The following is a 25,365-nucleotide window of genomic DNA, read 5'->3' on the forward strand; positions in this document are numbered from 1 at the left end:
CGGTCCCTGCTCTCAAATGTTGTGTTTGTGTCCTTCCCCCTCTCTCCCCATCTTGTCTGCCACTCCCGATGTTATTTCTTTTATGTGTCAGTTTGTCTTTCTGTGTGATTAATGTTCGCTCTTTCACGAGCCTCGATCTTGTATACAAAAAACAAAAAAACAAACAAGAAAAATCAACAAGTCAAAGGTCATAGGTCATGTTCGGTAAAAAATCCTGTGACCGCAATAACTTGTGCACCAGCAATGAGATTTTGACTAAAGTTGGTACAAGTATGTATTATGATGCAAAGATGAACTGATTTGATTTGGGGGTAAAGATGTCAAATGTCAAAGGTCAGTTTTTGTAAAAGGTATTTTTTACTGTGATAACTTTGAAAGAACAGTTGAATCGAATGAAGTCAAACTTGGTACAAGTACGTATAATGATGTAAAGATAAACATATTCGATTATGGGGTCAAGAGGTCAAAGGTCAGAAGTCCTGTTTAGTAAAAATGATGTTGCGTGTCAACTTGTGAACCAGTGATGTGATTTTGACCAAACTTGGTGTAAGTATATATTATGATGCAAAGATAAACTGATTAGATTTTGGCGTCAAAGATCAGAGTTCACATCAGGTCAAAATGTGTTACTTGAGTACAGCTGAAGGGATTTAAATCAACATTAGTGCAAGTATGTATGATGTAATAATGTGGGCGGAGGCATATCGGTTGACGACATGACGCCGAAGACTGCCGTTCTAGTTTAAAACATAAAAATGAAATGTTGAAAGGTAGGCAAAGCACCAATGTATGGAGAATTTGAAACGGTTGAGACAATAATCGATAAACGACAACAGAAATGAAAAGATCCACATACACAGTATGTTGGGTGAAGAGTTATGAAATTAATGGAGCCAACACGTCAACCTTCGTAAGCCATGTGAGCCGAAGTACAAAATCAGAAATGGAGATGGAATGACAATTATTCCTGAAATTGCATCGGACATAGAGCATGTTGTGAGGAAGGGGTGGGGGATATATACAGTGCCTTTAGAAAGTATTGACACCCCTTGACGTTTTCACATTTTTTTTGTGTTACATCCTGAATTTAAAGTGGATTAAATTGAGATGTTTTATCACTGATCTACACATAATACCACATGTGGATTTTTGTGAAATGTCAAAGTGGATATTTTTTCTCGAAATTCTTACAAAATAATTATAAATAAAATACAGAAATATCTAATTTACGTAAGTATTTAACCCCCCAAGTCAATACTTCATAGAAGCACCTTTGGCAGTAAATACAGCTTCGAGTCTTCTTGGGTATGTTTGTATCGGCCTTGCACATTTGGATTTGGGGAGTTTCTCCCATTCTTCCATGCAGATTTGCTCAAGCTCTGTCAAGTTGGATGGGGAGCGTCAGTGAAGAGTAATCTTCAAGTCTTTCCACACATTCTCAATGGGATTCCAGTCTGGGCTTTAGCAGGGCCACTCAAGGACTTTCACGTTCTTGTTATGAAGCCATTCCAGTGTTGCTTTGGCTGTATGCTTTGGGTCATTGTCCTGTTGGAACCTAAATCTTCACTGCAGTTTAAGGTCTTTTGCACTCTGAAGCAGGTTCTCTTCAAGGATTTGCCTCTATTTGGCTCCATTCCATGTTCCCTCTATCCTCACAAGTCTCCTACTCTCTGCCGCTGAAAAGCATCCCCATAGCATGATGCTGATTGCTGCCACCACCATGCTTCAGGTAAGGTTGGTGTTAAATAGATCATGATCTGTGCTCAGTTTCTGGCAGACATAGTGCTTTGCATTCAGGCCAAATAGTTCAGTTTTTATCTGATCAGACCACAGAATCTTTTGCCTCATGCTGTGAGACTTTCACGTGCCTTTTTGCAAACTCCAGGCGTGCTGTCATGTGCCTTTTTCTCAGGAGTGGCCTCCGTCTGACCACTCTCCCATAAAGCCTCGATTTGTGAAATACTGCAGAGACTGTTGTCCTTCTGGCAGGTTCTCCCATCTCAGCCAATGAACTCTGTCGTTCTGTTCGTGGTCATTGGGTTCTTGGTCACCTCCCTGATCAAGGTCCTTATTGCCCAGTTGCTCAGTTTGGTTGGATGGCCAGCTCTAGAAGAGTCTGGGTAGTTCCATATCCTTTCCAATTCAATGATGGAGCCTACTGTGCTCTTGGGAACTTTCAACACTCTAGAAATCAAAGGGAGGCACAAAGTGCCCCTCTCTTTATACAGACTTGGCATTTAATATGGAATTTTTTTTTTCGTGAGTTGGTTTTACTTTCTTAACTCAGTATATCAATCTGGTGAGTTTCTTTTACACTTTGGTGATTTATAATCCACAACATGTCTGCAATTGGTTGGTCCATGGTACATACAAACTTCATTAATCTTTAAAACAAATTGGATTTCACACACATGCACATTATCTTATGGTTCTTCGTTTTCGAAGGACACAGAAAAATTTACGTATTGATGGGTTTTAACTGATATATGTAGGGCGTCCTTTTATATGAATTTTTCTGGAGCATTACTTGGTTCCTCCTAAGAACACAAGGATAGCTCAGCATGCACACGAGATTTTTTTGAATGTCTCTTCTTTTCTATACTTTGCCAAATGGCACATTCCATATATAAAGGGGCCTTTTCTATGCCCCTAGCATTTTCCCCAATAATTGTTTTATACCCTTCCCCAAATATATGCCTCCTCACAATTCTATCTTGGAGTTTTACGGACAGTTCCTTGGACTTCATGGTCGAGTTTCTGCTCTGACTTACACTGTCAACTGTGGGACCTTGTATAGACAGGTGTCTTTCTTTCTAAATCATGTTCAATCAATTTAATTGGCCACAGGTGGACTCCAACGAAGTTGTAGACATCTCAAAAATGATCACATGAAATTGGATGCACCTGAGCTCAATTTGGAGTTTCATAGCAAATGGGGTTGAATACTTATTGACTCAAGACATTTCAGCTTCTCATTTTTAATTATTTTGTAAAATTTTGTGAAAAAATATGCCACTTTAACATTATGGGGTATTATGTGCAAATCAGTGATAAAATAATCTCAATTTAATCCATTTTAAATTCAGGCTATAACACGACAAAATGTGCAAAGAGTCAAAGGGTGTCAATACTTTCTGAAGGCTCTGTGTACGTATATATATATATGTGATCTTTGCTTATAAATATATATATATATATATATATATATATGTATATATATATACATACACATACAGACTTGGCATTTAATATGGAATACTTTTTTTTTCTTGACTTAGGTTTACTTTCTTAACTCAGTATATCAATCTGGTGAGTTTCTTTTACACTTTGGTGATTTATTTTTTAAAAGAACCATGTCACTGATTGTCTGTCGCAGCAAGAAGTCAACAACAGGATTATATCACAGGTGGCGTGGCAAAATGTACGGACAGGTGCATTTGACGATTGGCTTCACAGTCGGGTATACAAGGGTTGTTGCGTTCTGTATTAGGGGAAAACGACTGCTGCACGTCTCCAAAAGTTATTGCCGCTTCCTCTGGTGATGGTCCGTCAACTCGACAATGCTGTTTGTCATGGAGTGCTGGCTTTACGAAATTCTGGCATGAAACAGTGTGCTATTGCTCGGCAGTATGGCATCACTCAAGGTCAGGTGTCAAAGATCTTGAAACGAAATGCTCAGAGGGGTGTCCCTACTCCAATACCGAGGCCAGGACGTCCACGCAGAACCACAAGGAGAGATGATCGCCAGCTGCACCGGTTAGTCTGCAATGGCTGTACCAAATCAGCTAATCGGCTTTGGGCTGAGTGGCAGCAACTGACAAATGTGCCTGTATCCAGAAGGCTAGTCAACCAACGACTGGTTCAAGCAGGCTATCGTGCCAGGCGTCCCCTGAGAAAGCCACGCCTGACCAGACAACACAGCCAGCGCCGATTGCAGTGGGCCAGAGAGCATCGTCGATGGCAGCCAGGATACTGGAATCATGTGACCTTCAGTGACGAGTCTAGATTTCTGGTCTATCGTCAAGATGGCCACGTCCGAGTGCGCAGACAAGTGCATGAAGCCCACAACGAAGATTGTATAGTGCCAAGAGTGCAAGCTGGAGGTGGTGGGTTGACCGTTTGGGCTGCTTTTCATGCAGGGGGCAAAACTGACCTGGTTGTTCTGAATGGAAACCTGAACCAGTTCAAGTACAGGGCCATTCTGGAAGAAACATTGCTTCCATTTGCTCGTGCAGCCTTTCGAGGAAACGTTGTCTTCCAAGATGACAATGCACGGCCTCATCGTGCTCGCATGATCCAACACTTTCTTGCTGACCGTGGTGTCGAGCATATGGAGTGGCCTGCCATGTCCCCGGATATGAATCCGATGGAGAACTTGTGGGCAGAATTAACGCGTCAAATCGACAACTTTGACCAGCAGCCTGCCTTTGTGCGTGAATTGCAGCAGACTATTGTCACTGCATGGCAAGTGATTCCTGTCCAAACCTTGGCAAATCTCGTGAACAGCATGCCTCGACGTGTACGTGCTCTCCTGAATGCTCGTGGGGGTTACACGAAGTACTGAACTGTAATTTTACTGTCCGTAATCCCAGTCATAATTTACCTTTTGTTTTTGTTGAAATTTTTTTTGGCTAATGTGCAAAATAAAGAGATACTTATGGAAAACTTACAGAAGTTTAACACAGTACTGTCCATGAATCGAGTTCGATATCAGTTGACATCACTTTCAAGGATCAATTTATTTGCTTCGAAATGTCAAATGTGGTTTTTGTTTCTTTTAAGGGTCACATTAACAAAATCTAGAATAATTTCAACATGATTCCAATGAACTTTTGTTTCTAAGTCATCTTGGAAAGTAAGTTCACCCCCAAAAAAAAAAATTCCATATTACATGCCAAGTCTGTATATATATATATATATATATATATTTTTTTTTTTAGGTAAAGAACTTTCAGCTAATGGAGGTTTTGAATGTTCACAAACTGACAGAGGCTAAAAGGGGAATGGGGAGACAAAGACATGTCACATGAGTAAACGAGGGCAGAAAGGAAAGAGGTGGGTGGGTCAGTGAGAGTTGACGAGAGCATGTGTGGATATGGGAGAAAGAATGAGGTGATGATAGGCAGTTTTCTTGATTAGAGACTGGAGGGAGGAGCACAAGACAACAGACACAGGGAGTTGGTTTCACAGACAAGAGAATGGAGTGATGAAGTAATGGAGGTGAGTGTTCAGCTGAGAATTGTGGAGGGCAGTTAGTTGTGGGATTCTTGAAGAATGCATATCATCGAGGTCGGCTGGGGTTGGATGGAAGAACAAAATGGCATGTTAGGTGATTTAAAAAAAGCGAGTCCAGAAATTATGCGATTAATACTGTATGTCCCACATGCCAGCAGATCTTTCACCGATTTTTTTGCGTATACCATATCTATAGAGATGGATTGTGCAGCGGGTTGCCTTTCATAAGTGTGATGTGCTGTTTGCACAGTGGAATCATCTGAGAAACTTTATAGAGGATTATCTTGGGAAGCGGAGAGGTCATTGATGTGGTCCAAAATTATGGTCAGTCCTAAAATGCTCCTTCGTAGAACACCAGTCTCAAGAGGAAGATTTTGAGACGGCCTCAAAAGAGCAACCCGTTATTTTCAGTCACAGAAAAGAAAGAATAGTTTATTACCATTCAAGAAGAGGAACCTGAATACCATTTGCATACATCGTGGAAAACAAGCCTCGGTGCTCGTCAGTATCGGAAGTATAAGATGTGTCTCGAGAGATAGCTCTGCTCCCATTTGTTTTATTGCATTCATCCATTGTCCGTCCATTACAGCCTGGCTGATGAAGTATGGGAGAGATCTGTATTGGAAAGATCTGTTACTCTCCCTGAGTAAAAGATGAACATTTGGCTTGGAAGACATTATATTATGGTAAAAATGGCTTGGTTTGATGTTACGTGGATTTATGGCACTCGGTGGAGGGCATACCTCGGTCAGACTGAACAATTTACATTTTTTATCCCACTTATAGGCCGGATCTGCAAGCGGACCTGAACCAAAATCGAATCGGCTTGTTCTTGTCACCTAACCAACTCATTCACCAAGTTTTGTCACAATCCATTCACAATGTTTTGAAATATCTAGCCATGTATCGTTTTTGGCCCTATCATTCAATGGTAAAGAATCACTTTTTAAAATTCTCGTATCGGATCCGTATCCAGATAGTCACCAAAATCTAATAATTTTGTTCTTGTCACACACCCAACCTGTCCACTAAACATCATCCAAATCCATCCATAACATTTTGAGATATCCTGTTCAAAGACAGACAGACAAATAGACAGACAGGCAAACAAACAACCAAACAGACAGACAAGTGTGAAAACATACCCTCCTCCCACCTTCAGTGATGGATGTAATGAGCAACGCATTCATTCATATTCTTTATTGTCTGTCTTACAGTATTGTCTGTTTGCATAAGCAGGATGCTGCGGTAGTGCATAGAGGTACAATATGTTTGGTCATGAGCTTAAGTCCATTTGGACTGGAACAGTAAATAATTATCGGCCTCAAAATGGATACCGTAACCTGCCTAGTAGATCAACACCTTTGATAGGCAACCGTTGTACATTCGAAAAATGGCATATGGAATGGAAAGGTCTTCTTGTGTACCTAAGACAAGAAAAATCTCAAACAGCTTTACAGAAAATGACAAACTAAATACAAGAAAGATGTCATGCAGAGCACGATGCTTGCAAAATCCACCTCACTCCCCCCAAAAGTTGCCATGGATACATCAAATTGTCCATTTCATTAAGATTCAAATTAATGATCTTAATCAAAGCTCAGGTCAATCGGATGAAAACTGATGATTTTTCAGATGAAAATTGATGATTTTAGAAGTTTTACCTTGAGTTGACCTTTGACCTTTTGACCTAAAAAAAAGTTGGTTTTCCAATTCAGTGACCCAACATGTAAATCCTGTTCAATGTTCAAGTTAATCGGATGAAAAATGACGATTTTAGAAATTTGAACTCAACATGACCTTTGACATGACCTTTGACCTCAAAATCAACAGGCTTCTCAGCTGTGACGACCTCTACAACTTGTTAAAGTTTCATGACGATCGGTTTAGATTTCTGGCCTGTAGGCGATTGACAAACACAGAATAACAAACTCAACCGACCAATATACTTGAAAAATCTTCGATTTCGCAAGTAACAAATAGAGGTTTGCCTATGAAAGAAGTCTTAGCTTTTCTAGTCATGTGGGAATGGCACATGTTTCCTGGTATAATACTAGTGAAGGAGCTTATCTTTCTCTTCGTTATGTCTCTATTAAGTGAGGCAACTGGTATATCTGACAAATCTATCATATTAAATTGTTGTGTTTGTTGAATGAAATACCCTTGATTAAATTGGTCTCCAAAAGTATAGTGTGGAATGTGTGTTAATGTAGCCTGGGATCATGTTACCTGTTCACCAGGTCTTGGGTAACAGTGTAAGTTTAAGCTGTGGCTGCTGGCTGCTTTGAAGGGAACAGACGGGGAGGATGTGTCGGTGATATGGATATGTTAGTATCATTATCCTACTAACGCAACCCTTTCTCTGACTGTGGTGTGAGCTTAAAACACCGCGACACCACCGCAACTGCCTGGGTTGACAGGGGACTCTGCTAAACATGATTTGTTTTGCTTGAAGTAAATGTTTAAGTTTTAATAAAAAGTTTGTTTGTTTTTCCCCCTCCAATCTCCAGAAACCCCTTGACAAACGAAACACAACCGACTTGAGTGAAAAGAGTCCTTTGCAAAACATGCCCGACCATGGTGAGAGCAAAAGCGAGACGACAACATTTGCTCAAAGCAGCAACGACTCAGCACCAGTGGCAGCAAAATTGAACACATCGTTTGGAAATTCCATGGAGAGCAGCACTCACCAAACTTTTCCATTGATTTATTTGGATCCACCAGAGAGTATGAACAAGCCTGTGCTGGTCATCCAAGATGAAAATGATTCTTGCACGACCTCTTCTTGTCCAGACGTACTTTTTGGTCAAGGTGAGTCAAGGCCGTGTAACCCAACTATTTACAATAAAAAGGCAAACTTGGGTATTTCTCACTCTTAAATGCATGACTTAAGATGACGCAAATGTAACTGTCATTGTAATTGTCATCGGACACGAGCCGGAACAGGGTTGGCAGTCCAATGTTTTACAATAATAATTCAATGTAGTTGCTTTTTATTTTTTTTATTTCCTCAAACACAGAGCGCATACAGTGCATTCAGAAAGTATTCAGACCCCTTCACTTTTTTCACATTTTGTTATGTTGCAGCCTTATGCTGAAATCGTTTAAATTCATTTTTTCCCTCATCAATCTACACTCAATACCCCATAATGACAAAGAGAAAACAGGATTTTAGAAAGTTTTGCAAATTTATTAAAAATAAAAAACAGAAATATCACATTAACATAAGTATTCAGACCCTTTGCTGTGACACTTGAAATTTAGCTCAGATGCCTCCCATTTGTCTTGATCATCTTTGAGATGTCTTTCACTGAGGAGAGGCTTCCGTCTGGCCACTCTGCCATAAAGCCCAGATCGGTGGAGTGTTGCAGTGATGGTTGTCCTTCTGGAAGTGTCTCCCATCTCGACACAGGATCTCTGGAGCTCAGCCAGAGTGACCATCGGGTTCTTGGTCACCTCTCTTCCCAAGGCCCTTCTCCCCCGATTGCCCAGTTTGGCCAGGCGGCCAGCTCTAGGAAGAGTCCTGGTTGTTCCAAACTTCTTTCATTTAAGAATTATGGAGGCCACTATGCTCTTGGGAACCTTCAATGCAGCAGAATTTTTTTTGTAGGCTTCCCCAGATCTGTGCCTCGACACAATCCTGTCTCTGAGCTCTGCAGGCAGTTCCTTCGATCTCATGGCTTGGTGCTCTGATATGCATTGTCAGCTGTGAGACCTTATATAGATAGGTGTGTGCCTTTCCAAATCATGTCCAATCAATTGAATTTACCACAGGTGGACTCCCATCAAGGTGTAGAAACATCTCAAAGATGATCAAGAGAAATGGGAGGCACCTGAGCTAAATTTCAAGTGTCATAGCAAAGGGTATGAATACTTTTGTCAATGTGATATTTCAGTTTAAAAAAAAAAAAAAATTTGCAAAACTTTCTAAAATCCTGTTTTCTCTTTGTCATTATGGGGTATTGAGTGTAGATTGATGAGGGAAAAAATGAATTTAAACGATTTCAGCATAAGGCAGCAACATAACAAATTTTTGAAAAAGTGAAGGGGTCTGAATACTTTCTGAATGCACTGTATTTTGTGCAAAGTTCAACATTGGTCCTTGGACTTGATTGCATAAATCATGTAGTTGTCAGTTTTCATTCTAAGCTCTACGCTTTTTTCTCATTCTGGAATAGTACGCCAGCCGAGTTTAGCATCCCACGGCATGTTATGACTTGTTGTTGCCTTTACCGCATTTCCTGAGAATTTCATGAAAGTTGCTTTTGCTGAATCCTTTAAGGACTGAGGGACACATTTGTCCCTAACCTTTAAAGTGGTGTATCTCCGATTTTTTTCCTGCAATTTTAGATTACTTTTTGTTTGGGCATTGGTGAACATTGTAGCTAACGCTGCGTAAGAACTTATGGCGTTTCTATAATTTTTATTTTTGTTGATTACATTCATATTTGTTTATTTAGAATAATAATAATAATAATACATTTATTTTATATAGCGCTTTTCAAGAAGCCCAAAGACGCTTTGACAGAGTACAAAAAACAAGTGCAAAAAGACAAAAATCAATAGGTAAATAATCAAAGCAAAAGAAAGGAGAAGGAGAAGAGATAGTCAGGGGTTAAATGCTGTGGGTTAAATGTTGAATGCAGTGTTGAACAGGTGGGTCTTGAGTGATGTTTTGAATAAGGTGAGTGAGGAGGAGTCTCTGATAGTGTGAGGTAGTGAGTTCCAGAGGGTGGGAGCAGCGATGGAGAAGGCCCTGTCCCCCCAGGATCTGAATTTGGTCCGGATGGGGGGGGGGGGGGGGTCAGGAGGTTGGTACCAGCAGAGCGGAGGTTGCGGGTGGGAGTGTGTCTGGAGAGGAGGTCAGCCAGGTAGGATGGGGCCAGGTTATGGAGGGCTTTGTAGGTCAAGAGGAGGATTTTGTACTGGATTCTCTGGGGGATGGGGAGCCAGTGAAGCTTATAAAGGACAGGGGTGATGTGGTCACGGGTCCGGGAATGGGTGAGTAGACAGGCAGCGGAGTTCTGAATGTATTGGAGTTTATTGGTGATTATTGAGGGTGAACCATAGAGGAGGCTGTTGCAGTAGTCCAGACGGGAGGTGATGAAGGCGTGGATGAGGGTTTCTGCAGCCATGGAGGAGAGGGATGGACAGAGACGGGCGATGTTTTTCAGGTGAAAGAAGGCTGTCTTTGTGATCTGTTTAGTGTGTTTGTCGAAGGAGAGGGTTTGGTCAAAGATGATGCCAAGATTCCGGATGTGAGGGGAGGTGGATACTGGGAAACCGTCGATGTTGAGGGCAAAGTTGTGGGTGGATTTGGTGAGCGTTTTTGGGCCAATGATGATTATTTCAGATTTACCATAGTTAAGTTTGAGGAAGTTGATTTGAAGCCAGGATTTTATTTCAGTGATGCAGTTTGTCAGGATAGAGTGGGTGCCGGTGGAGATGGACTTGGTGGAGATGAAAAGCTGGATGTCATCGGCGAAGCAGTGGAATTGGAGACCATGACGGCGGATTAAGTGACCAAGGGGGGACAGGTACAGGATGAAGAGGAGGGGGCCAATAACTGAACCTTGGGGGAGGGGAGCAGTGGGGGATTTGCAGTTATTGATGGAGATGAATTGGCGTCTGTCAGAGAGGTATGATTTGATCCAAGAGAGGGCAGTGCCGGTAATGTTAAAGGTGGTTTCAAGTCGGGTGAGGAGGATGGTGTGATTGATGGTGTCAAAGGCGGCGCTGAGGTCGAGGAGGATGAGAATGTTGAGGTTGCCGGCGTCAGAGGAGAGGAGAAGGTCGTTGGTGATTTTGAGGAGAGCAGTTTCAGTACTGTGGTTGGAGCGGAATCTGGATTGGAATGTTTCATACAGGTTATTGGCAGAGAGGTGATGTTTGAGTTGAGTGGCTACAGCGCGTTCCAAAACTTTTGACAGAAAGGGTAGGTTGGAGATGGGTCTGAAGTTGTTTAGGGTGTCAGGGTTTAGACCAGGTTTTGTTCAGAATGGGGGTAACAGCAGCAATTTTGAGGGATGGTGGGATGATGCCTGTAGACAGGGAGGAGTTTATTGTTGCAGTGATAAGTGGAGAGAGAGCAGGAAGGGAGGCCTTGACAAAGCTGGAGGGGATGGGGTCAAGAGTGCAGGTGGCAGTTTTCATTCCTATGAGGAGTTCAGAGAGGTCAGTAGGGGAGACTGGGTTGAACTGAGACAGGGGTTGGCAGGATAAGGGGGGGCAGGTGGTTTGAGGGGGATCGGGTGCGGTGGTGGTTAAGCTGTTGTCGATGTTGTCAATTTTGCTTTGGAAGAATGAAAGGAAGGAGATGCAGTTGTCTACTGTGAATGACTGGGTGGTGGTGCTCAGGGGGCTGAGGAGTTTGTTTATTGTAGAGAAGAGTGCTTTTGGGTTTCCGAATTAAAATGAATTAATTTTAATTAATATTTGTGATTATTACAGCGAAACGAATAGTAAAATTGCACTTGTATCTGAAAATTACTTACAAGATGCTTGTGGGCCTCGGTGTTAATCGTGTCTCGATATGAGGATGTAAAAGTAAATTTTTATTTTTGAATTGTCAAATCTGGAGAAATCATTTGAATTATTTCTTGGCTGTGTTTTAAATATTTTTTCTTTTTTTCGAGTTATGAATCCAGAATTTGCTCCAGAAGCATACAAGTTTGAAAATATATGTCGTTTTGTTTGGTATAGTTCCATGTATGGGGGAAGTGACAGCATGCAGAATATGTGTTGTGAATTGTATTGGGAGAGAGAAAAATGGACAAAGATACATCATTTTGCACACACCCAATTTTAGTTACCATGGTTACCATTTCCTTGGATTTAGCTTGACCTTGAGCTGAGCATGCAAGAGTTCACCTTCCATGCAGAAAACCAGCTTCTGCCACTCAATGAATTAAATTGGCTGCATCAACTATGATGCACTGCATATTGTCCCTGATTGGCCATATGGGCTGCATTTAGTTATCAGGAGAAAATCCGGTAGACTCAGAAAGTATTGGTGTGCTGAGGGCAGTGTGTCACAAAAGTTGACATTTCAGAATGCGAGGGTGTCAGTCGCTTTTGAGTACAGTCAATGTGTGTGTGTGTGTAGATGTGTTTGTGTATGTATGAGTGTGTTCACCTATTGTGTGTGTGTGTGTGTGTGTGTGTGTGTGTGTGTGTGTGTGTGTGTGTGTGTGTGTGTGTGTGTGTCATTGGTATTTATCTCCATAATTTGGGTTGTAGAAGGTGGAACCTAGTCCTCCCAGGACTCAAATTTTCCACCCCCGCTTCGGTGAAGGATTGAGATTAATGGGCTAAGTTCATTCATTCATAACTAAGTTCATCTCATTCATTCATGGGCATGGGTGAATTACCACTTCACACAAAAAATGTGCAAAAACAGATCTTTAAACCTTAGACCAATCAGCCTGCTCCCAATAATCAGCAAGGTCATGGAATCAATCATCGCTTCTGACATCAAATCCTTCCTCTTCTCCAATGGCTTGATCTCTGATCATCAATTTGGTTTCAGACCTGGTCACTCTACTCTGGACATGCTGCTTCTGCTGTCTCAACAACGGATGGAGGTCCTCAATGCCAAACAGGAAATTAGAGCTGTCTCCCTTGACATATCATGTGCCTTCGATATGGTCTGGCACCCCACTCTGCTCCACCAAACTCTCCTCCTATGGTATCAATGGAAATCTCCACACATGGCTTGCGGACTTCCTCTTTGGTCATAGTCAACGTGTGGCCCTCAATGGATTTCTCTCATCTCCCCTTCCTGTTCAGGCTGGAATTGCCCAAGGCAGTGTTCTGGGCCCTGTGCTTTTTCTGGTCTTCATCAATGATCTCTCAGATTCTCTGGAAAATCCTCTCTATCTCTTTCCTGATGACTCCACTCTCTGCCGCTCCATTCCTCATCCCTCAGATCGGCAGTCTGCAGCCTCCTCACTCTCTGCAGACCTGGACAAAATCACAGACTGGTCAAACAAGGGAAACATGTCTTGCAATCCTGACAAATCTCACACTCTTACGATGTCTCTCCGAAAAGACCGACTGGACAACCCTCACATCTACTTTCTCAACAATCCTCTCCAAGAAGTTCTGTTACTCAAGCTTTTGGGTTTCACTATTTGCCATGATCTTTCCTGGGAAAAACACATTTCCAAACTGGCCTCCAAACCTTGTCGCCGACTGGGCATCCTCCATCGTGCGAAGTCCTTCCTTGGCACACCTGAGCTCCTCATGACATACAAGGCTTTCATCCGCAGCTCAATGGAATACTGTTCTCCCCTCTGGGCTGCTGCTCCTGCCTCACACCAAGCTCGGCTTCACGCTGTTGAAACCAAAGCTTTCAGAATCATTGGAATCACCCGCGATGAAGCTAACTCTGAGGGCCTTTCACTCACTCACTGCAGGCAGGTTGGTGGTCTTTTTGTCTTCTACCGACTCCTCTCCGGCCTAGCTCCCCCAGCCCTGTCTGTGCTCTGTCCCCCAAATATTCTTACAGGTCGTACAAGATCTGCCTGCAACCCTCTTGTGGTTAGACTGTCAAAATCAAGACTCTCTATTCACCTTCAGTCTTTCATTCATCCTTTCTCCCGCCTCTGGAACAAACTCCCTCACTCTCTTCAATCCCACTCTACCCTCCAGGTCTTTAAAACAGCTGTTCACCACCATCTCTTAACTTCCCCCATCCAGAACCTTGATCTTTTATATCCCCGTTAATTCACCCCAGATCCACTTTTTTGAAATACCGACTTCTTTCCTGGAAGTCCGAGCAGTGTCCATGTGTTTTATACCTCTCCCACCACGCCCATCCCATGCCTCCTCCCCCCAAGCCCTCTCCCTCCCACAGATCTCCCGATGTCCCTTCTCTCAAATGTTGTACTTGTGTGCTTCCCTCTCTCTCCCCATATTGTCTCCCGCTCCCTTTATCGTATGTTTTATGTGTCAGTTTGTCTTTTTGTGATCAATGTTAGCTCTTCCACGAGCCTCGATTTGTATACAAAAAAAACCAAAAAACAAAAACAAACAAACAAGTTGTGAAGTTGTGCTGTTCTCAGTTTTGTTCCAAGGGCTCTTTTCGGGATCATCAATTAACCCCGTACAGCCTCCAACTGTAGGTCGTACAGCCTCCAACCCCGTTCAGCCTCCAACAGGGATGGTTTTTACGATCTATGTGAGGTTCTTTATCAGTCCCGTTGCCCCCATTACCACTGGTGCAATTTCAGTGTTCAGCTTCCAAGATTCTTTCACTTCATTCTTAAGGTCTTGATATTTGGTCATTTTTTTGATTACTGTGTTATTTCGGCCATTATCTACGCGCGTGTGTGTGTGTGTGTGTGCACGCGCAAAATATGTGAAATATGTCATGCACGTGTGTACACAACATACCACTGTACAACATGTCATGCATAACATGTGTGTATACAATACAACATGTGCCCAATATTTATATATGTATATAATGCATACAAATAATGTGTGTATGCAATACACAGCATATGATGTCACACAAAACAAAACATGTCAAAGGAAAACCAAAGCCAAACGTGTATAAACCATAATAGTGCACGTGTATGTGCAAATCACGACCCATGCACGTGTGTGTGTGTGTGTGTGTGTGTGTGTGTGTGTGTGTGTGTGTGTACGTATATCATCGCCACCACTCCTCATCTTTCTAAGGCCCTCCTACCACTTGGGTCCGCCAAATCCTCGGCCCCCCTTCCACTATGGTCTGCCAAATCTCAGGCCCCCCCTTTCCATTCGGGTCCGCCAAATCCCAGGCCTCCTTTCCACTCTGGTCTACCAAATCTCAGCCCACCCCCTCCCCCCTTCCACTCGGGTCCGCCAAATCCCAGGCCTCCTTTCCACTCGGGTCTGCCAAAAATCAGCCCCCCCTTCCACTCGGTTCCGCCAAATCTCTGCCCCCCCTTCCACTCGGGTCTGCCAAATCTCAGCCCCCCCCCCATTCCACTTGGGTCTGCCAAATATCAGCCCCCCTTCCACTTGGGTCCACCAAATCTCAGTGCAGACATTGAAACCCACAAACTTTTGGCATGAGTTTCTGCTATATTGATTAGTATGATGAGACCCTGACGCAGTGTTATTTTCTTACATCTAATGGATGTGCTTGGATGCTTGCAATTTGCTAGGATCCATTTCCATTTCATTTTGCAGGCATTCTGCCTTGAATAAATTTGAGCCTGCTGCTGGCGGAAAAATTAAGGTATTAGAATTTGAGCCTCACCCCAGGAGTATAATCAGGTTGTGACTTCCCCTCCACTCCCACCTCATGTTTGTCTGTGTTGCACCGTCCTCCAAACAGTGAGGGCTCCATCTACATACATCTCTCTCTGTCTCTCTCTCTCTCTGTCTCTCTGTCTCTCTGTCTCTCTGTCTCTCTGTCTCTCTGTCTCTCTGTCGCTCTGTCTCTCTCTCTCACACTCTCACACTCTCACACTCTCACTCTCTCTCTCTCTCTCTCTCTCTCTCTCTCTCTCTCTCTCTCTCTCTCTCTCTCTCTCTCTCTCTCTCTCTCTCTCTCTCTCTCACAACATGGATCAACTTTTACCCACTCATCCCAACTCTATCTTCCTCATACTGTATGTGCTGATTTTAATTGTCACTATGCAAATTGTGTGGGTGTTGGTACCTCTCTCAACAGCCATGATTCTCTACAAAGGACTTCTTTGACTTTGTTGGACTGACAATTTCTGAACTTTCCCACCCGGATTTCTGTCAGTGGCAAATCTTGTCTTCTGGATTTGGTGATGATCAACTTCCCTGCGAATGTCTCATGCTCCTCCTCTGCTCCAATTGGTTCATATAATCGTGTGCTTGTTAAGGTCAATGTCTCTCCATTCATTCTTTGAGAACAGCTTCAGTGTCTGTGAGTCTGGCTCAGGCAAAGTGGCATGGACTGCAAGCATCCATCACACTTCAAACTATTTTTGAGATCAGCATAGGCCCAAAGGTCAACCACTTTTTTTCGAATTTCTAAAATCCTCAATTTTCATCAGATTGACTTGAAATTTGAATACAATTTTCATGTCGACTCATGGTAGACATAGGTCAAACAAACAAGTTGCAACATAGGTCTCCTACATCTACCACCCCTGATATTAACTCAGCCTGGGAATTCTTCGCAGACACTTGCTCTCCATTTTGCACAAGTTAATCCCATCTCATCTTTAGTTATCATACGCATCCTCCTGCCCAAGGTACACTGAATCCTGTGGTGAGGCAGTTTCCTTGAACCAACTTGCATTCTCCTCCTGGAAGGCAAATCCAACTGAAGGCAACCTCAGATCATTCCACAAAGCCCGCAAGAATTGTGTCCACTCTCAGGAGAGCCAGAAAATCACATTTGCCCAACCTTAAGATTTAACTTTCAAAATTGTCACCCTCTTCTTAAACATTTCTGGCAACCCTTCTACAATGACCTACTCTCAGAACCTAAAGCCCCTGTCACATAGGCGGATTTGTCGGCGACTACTGGCGACTGAAAAAATCGCCACCACCCGCCGACAATCGTAATGAAACCGTAATGGACGGTCTTCTGTAGTCATGGTTATCCTCCCCAGGTCTGCTGCAGTCGGCAAGAGCCGCAAAGGGGCCAAATATTTTCTTTAATGTTTAAAAACAGCGCGCTCAGTCGTCCTCAAAAAAAATCCGCCATGCTGTCGTGATGGAACCGCCATGCTGTCGTCGGTATCCGTAATAAGACCGTAAAGCGGCCGCAACTCAGTCGCTCATAGTCTTCCGCAATCGCCCCAGCATCGCCCCACCAGCTAGCACGGCAGAGATGCGAATGCCATATGGCCTTCCTGCGGCATCTTCCCGACTACGGGCCGACACTGTTGCGGCTGCATATCGACTACAGAAGAACCGTCACGTAGTGGGGTAAGAAGTAATTCTTCCAAAGTAAATTGCTCTCTCTCATGCACAGATTTATCCCTTCTCGTCTTCAGTTGTCATACCCTTCCTCCCGTCCATGGTACACGGAATCTTGTGGTGAGGCTATTGCCCAGAAACAACTTGCTTTCGTCTCCTGGAAAGCAAATCCAACGGAAGGAAATCTCATTTCCTTTCACAAAGCCCAAAACAAGTGTGTGTCCACCCTCAGGAGAGCCAGGAAACAATATCTCTCCGTCCTCAGGACCGAACTCTCTTATCTGTCTCCCTCTTCCAAATCCTGGTGGCGTCTGGTGAAATCTGTTTCTGGTGTTTGTTCCCCCTCCATCCCCTCCCTCACCTTAAATGGCCACACGGCTGACTCCGCACGTGAAAAAGCTGAATGCCTCAACTCTGTGTTGGCCTCTAAATCTTGTGTCCCAAACCCATCCCTCTCTGTACCCACCGTACCCAGTCATACCCAGCTGCTCCTGGACTCTGTGTCCTTTCCTCCTGACAAGGTGGAAAAGTTTCTGTCAACCCTCGACTCTGATTCTGCAACTGGACCTGACGGCATCAGCCCACGGGTCCTAAAATCATGTTCTTCCGCTCTTTCACTCCCCCTCTCTGTTCTCTTCACCCTCTCTTTTGCTCAAGGTCATCTTCCATCTGCATGGAAATCTGCCAACATCACCGCTTTGCACAAAAAAGGTGCAAAAACAGATCCCAGCAACTACAGACCAATCAGCCTTCTCCCAATTATCAGCAAAGTCATGGAATCCATCATTGCTTCAGATATGAAATCTTTCCTCTTCTCCAATGGCTTGATCTCTGATCATCAATTTGGTTTCAGACCTGGACACTCCACTCTGGACATGCTGCTTCTGCTTTCTCAACAATGGATGGAGGTCCTCAATGCCAAACAGGAAATTAGAGCAGTCTCCCTTGACATATCACGTGCCTTCGATACGGTCTGGCACCCCGCTCTGCTCACCAAACTCTCCTCTTTTGGTATCCATGGAAATCTCCACGCATGGCTGGCGGACTTCCTCTCTAGTCGTAGTCAACGTGTGGCCCTGAATGGGTTTCTCTCATCTCCTCTTCCTGTTCAGGCTGGAGTTCCCCAAGGCAGTGTTCTGGGCCCTGTGCTTTTTCTGGTCTTCATCAATGATCTCTCTGACTCTCTTGAAAATCCTCTCTATCTCTTTGCTGACGACTCTACTCTCTGTCGCTCCATTCTTCATCCCTCAGATCGGCAGTCTGCAGTCTCCTCACTCTCTGCAGACCTTGACAAAATCACAGACTGGGCAAACAAGTGGAACATGTCTTTCAATCCTGACAAATCTCACACTCTTACGATGTCTCTCCAAAAAGACCGACTGGACAACCCTCCCATCCACTTTCTGAATAATCCTCTCCAAGAAGTTCTGTCACTCAAGCTTTTGGGTCTCACTATCTGCCATGATCTTTCCTGGAAAAACCACATTTCAAATCTGGCCTCCAAAGCCAGTCGCCGACTGGGCATCCTCCGTCGTGCGAAGTCCTTCCTTGGCACACCTGAGCTCCTCACCACATACAAGGCTTTCATCTGCAGCTCAATGGAATACTGCTCTCGCCTCTGGGCTGGTGCTCCTGCCTCACACCTAGCTCGCCTTCACGCTGTTGAAACCAAAGCATTCAGAATCATTGGCATCTCCCTCGATGAAGCTAACTCCAAGGGCCTCTCACTCACTCACCGCAGGCAGGTTGGTGGTCTTTCCGTCTTCTACCGACTCCTCTCTGTCCTTGCCCCCCCAGCTCTCTCTGGGCTCTGTCCCGCAAATATTCCTACAGGTCGCACAAGATCTGCCTGCAACCCTCTTTTGGTTAAACTGCCAAAATCAAGACTCTCTGCTCACCTTCACTCCTTCATTCCTCTTTTCTCCCGCCTCTGGAACAAACTCCCTCACTCTCTTCAATCCCACTCCACCCTCCAAGTCTTTAAAACAGCTGTTCACCACCATCTCTTATCTTCCCCCATCCAAAACCTTGATCTTTTCTACCCCCGCTAATTTCACCCCAATTCCACTTTTTGAAATACCAAGTTTTGTCCTGGAAGTCCTTGGTGTCCTTGTGCTTTATACTTCTCCCTCCCCCCCCCCCCCCCCCCCTTCCCACGCCTCCTCCCCCCGGGCCCTCTCCCTTCCACACATCTCCCTGCTCTCGGATGTTGTGTGTGTGTGCTTCCCCTTTTCTCCCCATCTTGTCTTCCGCTCCCTCTTTTTGTGTATTTTGTTTGTCTGGTCGATTTGTTTGTGAAGTTAATGTTAGCTCTTTCACGAGCCTCGATTCAGTATACAAAAAAAATAAAATAATAATAAATAAAGTCTCCCCTGCGGCTATGGGAGACTGACGACGACAGCAGTAGGACTAGTGGCAGCCGAGTTACGGCCATTGGCGACAGAGATACGACTGCCTGGCGACTGCATTACGACATACCACGATTTTCTGGCCAGGTATAAATAGGGGTGGACATTTCAGCTCACTGCAGTATGTTCTATGGTCAAGGTCTACCAAGGGTCTCTCTACCAACATCTATCATGGATGATGAACATAGGATGAAGCTGGTCCTTCTGAATGACTTGGCAGCACTGGACCAGGATATTGCTGCGAATGACCTACTGCTGGCTCACGCTGAGGAGCAGCATCAAGAAAGAGGACAACGGAGGGAGAGAAGACATTGGGTGAGGCCATGGCTCCTGCGACGACCAGCTCTAGGGCAGTATGAGCAGCTCATGGTAGAGCTCAGGGGTGAAGACGTGCAGGGCTACAATAACTTCGCCAGGATGGAGGCAGCCCTGTTTGACGAGCTGCTAGAGCGTCTCGGTCCTCGAATCGCCAAGCAGCTCACATTTTGGCGTGAACCAATAGAACCAGGTCTGAGACTGGCAATCACCCTGAGGTACCTTGCGTCAGGGGATAGCTACATGTCCCTGCAGTACAACTTCTGAGTGGCCCACAACACCATCACCCTCATTGTATGGGATGTCTGCCAGGCCATCGTCGATGAATACCTGGAGGAGGTCGTCAACACTCCCTCTACACCAGAAGAGTGGAAGACAGTAGCTGAGCAATTTGGACTGAGGTGGCAGATGCACCATGCCCTAGGAGCACTCGATGGCAAACACATCTGCATCAAAGCACCGAAGACGTCTGGGTCCGTTTTTTTCAACTACAAGAAGTTATACTCCATATAGTCCAAGCCATTTAGCCCAAATATGGGGCCAGATAGGAAAAAACTGCAACACTACATATCAGTGCGAAATTGTATGCAGTAATATATACCAGATAACATATCAAAAGTCTAAAGCTCTAAAAATATGGGGTGTCTGTCAAAATCACTGGTACATGGACCCCCTTTTCATCCTTTTGCGGTACGATTTGTTCACATTTTGCGATACATTCCGAGCACATGGTATATAATTATACTTTTAATATCAGGAATTACAGCATGTTACAGCCCCAGTACGGCCCGTACGGAACAAAAAAATAAGCACGTAAACAAAATTCCCAATAGCTAAATACTGATCACTGATATGCAAATACATGAATCACTTGTCATGACTGTTTCAGAATTATGGCACATTTTGTTGATTAAAATCACAAACTCATAATAAAATCACATATAGAGAAACTAATAATACTGACTCATAAAATACTGTCGGAAGTCAAGGATTCGCTTAAAAGTAAAAAAATGTCCACAATTAACTAATTCAGCTGCATGTAACAGTCGATAACAACAGTCCACTACCTAATCATCATTTTCCTCGTCATCGTCGTCGCTGAAACTGTCCAGGACGGAGTTGGTGCAGCCAGATCCACGGCACTGACCACAAGCAGGAGAACACTCCAAGTTGTTCTTGCGGCATGTACACCGTGCGGAACCACAATCGGTCGAACAGTTGCACCGGATAACATTCAACAAATCCTGAGGTGCTGGAGGGAGGTCGGTCATAACAGGAACAAGATTGCCGTCGCTCATTCTCCAGCCCCAATCCACTGGTTGTAGGCTGTTGTTTCCTTTCCACTGCTGTATTTGCAGATACACCCGTCTGCTGTGATATCTCGCTGCAGCAGATGTGGGCGGTAAGGTCTGTGGGAGTATCTTCGAAGTCTTGACTGCGACCTGTTCACAAAACCGCTTGTACCTGAGGGAATCCAAACTTTCATCAGGTTTACCCTTGTAGAGACACACGAGTGCTTTCTCTCCTGCAGCCTCGACCACATCTGGTGATGCATCCTCAGCCAAGAACTGTTGGGATTGAGTTTGGAAGAGTGTGCTCATCATGAATTTCTTCAGTGACGCTCCTTTGCCAAGGCCGTACAGTCGAGACGTCGTGTCACATCCCAATACTGCGTGTATGAATAGGATGCTTTCACACACAGCTGCACCTAGCTGACGTTTCATGGACTTCACATTCCAGATGTGGTTTGGTTTTGTAGTGGATTTTGCCTGACTATACATAAACAAGTCGTGTGCTTCTCGGTTTGCGTAGAAGCAGAGTACGACGATCAGATCTGTGTCTTCTCCTATAAGGGCTGTGTTCCTCATGTTCGCCGAACTGACTGCGGTCTGGACGATTAGCAGGTCAGCATCTTCCTGGGAATGATGGGTCTGGCATCCAGAAAGCCAGAGGTATCTGCTCAACATGTTGATGAAGTTCTGTTTGTTGTTGAGGTTTCCCAGGAAGATGTCTTTCTTCATGGTCAACTTCATGTCATCAGTGAAAGTCACTTCTGGTCCACCTCTACCTGCTGCTCGCCTCTGGTGGGTCATGTGCTTGGTTGATTGACCAAGATATCCATCAAATATTACGATGGCCTTTCCGTACTTTCTTGTAACATAGTCACAGTGGAGCATGCAGATCTCTCGATATGTTGGTGAACCACGTGGCCATGGTATACGGTGCAGCAGACTTCCACCATCCAAGACATACTGGATTTCGCTGATTGACTCTATGGTACCTGGTTCAAGTTTAGACCAGATAGCATCTCCGAGTACGGACTTCTGGGCTTCACGTAGCATCAGCTTTTCATCAAACAGCGCAGGTGGATGAGGGCATAACTCAAAGCGAAACATCTCTTCCTTATCTTCAGCAGATTTTGAGATGATGATGAGACGCTGGAATAGCAGTTCTGGGTCTATCTGTACCTGGTCTTTACCAACTCGCACAGATGATCTGGCCTTCAGAAATGTGGTGGCTTGGTCTTTGCGCTTGAACGTGTAGTGGACAACTGACTGATTTGTCATGGAGTGCATGATCTTGTCTCCAATGAGTTTGGCATTGTTGACATCAACCTTACTGCCAGCGTTGACACCAGTCATTATGTTCCTGAGGGATGGATGACACTTGAAAGGATTTCTGTCAACTAGAGCGACCTGTAGTGTACTTGTATCTTGCATGTCGCGATGCTGCCTGGTTTTGCCCATCTCTTTGTTCTGTTCACCTGTGCTGTACTTCACTCCAGTGAGCTCTTGCATCGATCTGTTCGTCTCCGAACAAGCCGGCATGGACAAAAGCCACGTTAACCGTTGTTGCTCTGTCATTCCTCTTCCTCTTGTTAACCCCCCGCTGGTCTTCATACTTCTCATGAGTACTTGCTCAATCATCAGGTCTGAGGAAATTCCAGCCCAAGCTCTACTACTTCTTCGGGCGACATGGAAGCCCTGAGTAAACTTACGGTGCACATCTGGATAGTCCTGTTCTAAGCTGTGCATTATTTGCAGGTAAATCCTGGCAGACTTAGCATAGAGTGAATGACCTGAGGCTGCTACATATGGTAACATATCAGATACAGCTTCGAGGTGCAGGGACCAGTTTCCCATACGCTCGGCTTTGATGAATTTTCTTAAGATCTTCACCATATCCATATACTGTAACCACAGTTTCGCTGTTCGGTCTTTGGTCAATGATTCTGTCTGTGTTTGAAAGACTTTGCTGATCTTGTCAAGGATTGGATCACTTGCTACATCGTTGGAAGATCGTGTGCCTTTCATCAACGCATCATACAGGGTCCTTGCTTTACTCACATCTGGATGAATCACATCATCATCGGCCAAGCCACTCATTGCATCTTCATCCCGAACTGGCAAGTCTTCTGCAGTTCTGTATTGTGTTCCTCCAAGAGGATCAGACAGGAGGAGTGCATTCAGGACAGCATCCAGGAGGACGTGTGCCTGTACAGCCCTGGAAATTGCTTTTCCTGTTAGGATGTGATCCACTGCATTTGGTGCGTATATGAGTTCTAGCAGCTCCTTCAACCCAGAACCACCCATGAGGTGCCCTATGCTGCCAAGGAAGCTCATTTCCATATGAAAGGCACCTAGCCTTACCACAATACGTCGCATGGGGCTTCCATCTGGCTCCGAGAGAATGATCGACAATGCCTTCCACCATAGTGGCTGATCAAAGGTGATGATGGTAGGTACATCATGTTGTTTAGCATGTTGCGCAATGTAGTTGAGAGTGGAGTAGATGCATGTAGTGTCGCTCGAGCTCAAATCAATCATTGGGAGAAACAGGACAGACGATTTTGAATGCTGGACATCACGATGTAAGAGTTGCATCATCCCGGACCATGCAGGTCTTGGTATCTTGAACAGCAGTGACGTCTTCCACAGTACATCAAGGTTGGCTGTGGGATCATGGGCTCTCATGATAGGCACGCTCCCATAAGTCAAGGTTGCAAGTGCCTGGTCGTCAGCTCTATGGTACTGTATCTGGATTCTTCCAGTTGTTTCTATGTCGCTGGCAGTGACCTGAGCTCTAGGAATCGGATGTCCTTGTGTTGTTCCAGGGGTAATCATGGCTATTATCCCCATGCCATGGAAGGTGTTGTGTCCGTCTAAGGTTCTAATGTTGTGGTCGACGTTGTCAGCTGCATATTGAACAAATTCTCCCTTGTGGTTGGGTATGTCCGTACCCTGGTATACAGCTGCATTTTGGTTGAAACGTGTGACTTCCTTGTATGAGCTGCAGTACCCATGTGCATGCAGTGAATCAATAAGGAAACGAGAGGCGAAATCGTGCTGCAGCTGCACCCCTAGTGCAATTTGCAGTGGAGCAATCAGGACACGTGGTCGTGCAGCTTGCATTATAGCCTGACCAATTGAAGCTATCTTCAGCTCTACATCTTTTGCCTTCAAGATCTTTCCAGAAAAATCTTCAGAGTATCAGGAAGAAAGTTGAGGCTGGCGTCTTTGAACTCAAAGTCTTCCGATGTTGGGTATGTTTCATTCCCTGTTTCCACTTGCTTTATGTCATCCAGTATGAATTTAGTGGCAGCTTCCAGGATTATTTTCTTCTGAATCATAGGATCCTTAGACTGGTTTGCATGAAACTCCAAAAGTACACTGTCAGCTGTTTGCCTCATCGTTGCAACATTCGATTTGCCATTAACTGTTGTGACAATGACTCTGTCGCCAAGTGTTCAATCAGTCTGTCTTTCATATATCTTTGAGAATAGGACTCGGCATTTGAGTCAGCAAGATACTCGGCCATTTTGTCCACCAGATCAGAGATTGTGTTTTGTTCGTCGTCATTTTCCTCAAGGAATTCAGTCACCTTTATAAATGCCTGACATCTGTCATCCAGAGCAGGACGACCGCCTTCATGTGGTGATTTGTATCGTCTACCCAATTTCTGTTTCTTCTGTACTGTTTCATTATGTACAAAATTCAGAGGGATCAGTTTCCCTGTCCGGAAATTTGAACTGCATACCTGGTGATACACGGCATCTGCCGCTGGAAGGTCACACACAATGAGCAGTCGAGCCCGAACAGTATCGGCCCAATGCATCGTTCCTTGTTGAGCACTTTTGCAGAAGACTATCTTTACATTCTGTAAATGTGATAGAGTGGACATCTCCTTGTTGTTTCCTGTTATCAAAGTTCACCTTTGTACCACAGAAGAGGCAATCTGCTTTGAAGTTGAAGGCTTCCTCTGCTGATCGGAGCGATACACTTGGGCCTGGTCTGTGTGTATCTCTGATACTCTGTGCTACCTTTATTGGATTGCAGTATACACGTCGGCATTCTTGATGAACAACTTGACCTGGAACAGTCTGTATTGGGTCACTGCGCTGGTCACTAACAACATTAATAGTCCGACTTCCCTTTTCACGAAGTGTCACTACTGGATTATCGTTGTTGGTGGATTCATTGCAGAACACACACGAATTGGCCGCCATTCT

At 44.4% G+C, this 25,365-nt stretch overlaps 1 protein-coding gene across 15 annotated transcripts in view; it reads left to right on the forward strand.

The window, feature by feature from the left end:
* LOC137425935 (uncharacterized) overlaps positions 1 to 25,365 on the forward strand; it is a 215,846-nt gene that overhangs the window by 89,695 nt on the left and 100,786 nt on the right. For all 15 annotated transcript variants that reach the window (XM_078776203.1, XM_078776202.1, XM_078776211.1 and 12 more), the window contains one exon: positions 7,746 to 8,046. In XM_078776203.1, the coding sequence (XP_078632329.1) occupies positions 7,746 to 8,046 (301 nt within the window). The remainder of the gene's footprint in view (positions 1 to 7,745; positions 8,047 to 25,365) is intronic.

The sequence above is a fragment of the Myxine glutinosa genome, chromosome 4 (assembly GCF_964187855.1).
Source record: "Myxine glutinosa chromosome 4, kmMyxGlut1.1, whole genome shotgun sequence".
In the NCBI taxonomy this organism is placed as follows: domain Eukaryota; kingdom Metazoa; phylum Chordata; class Myxini; order Myxiniformes; family Myxinidae; genus Myxine; species Myxine glutinosa.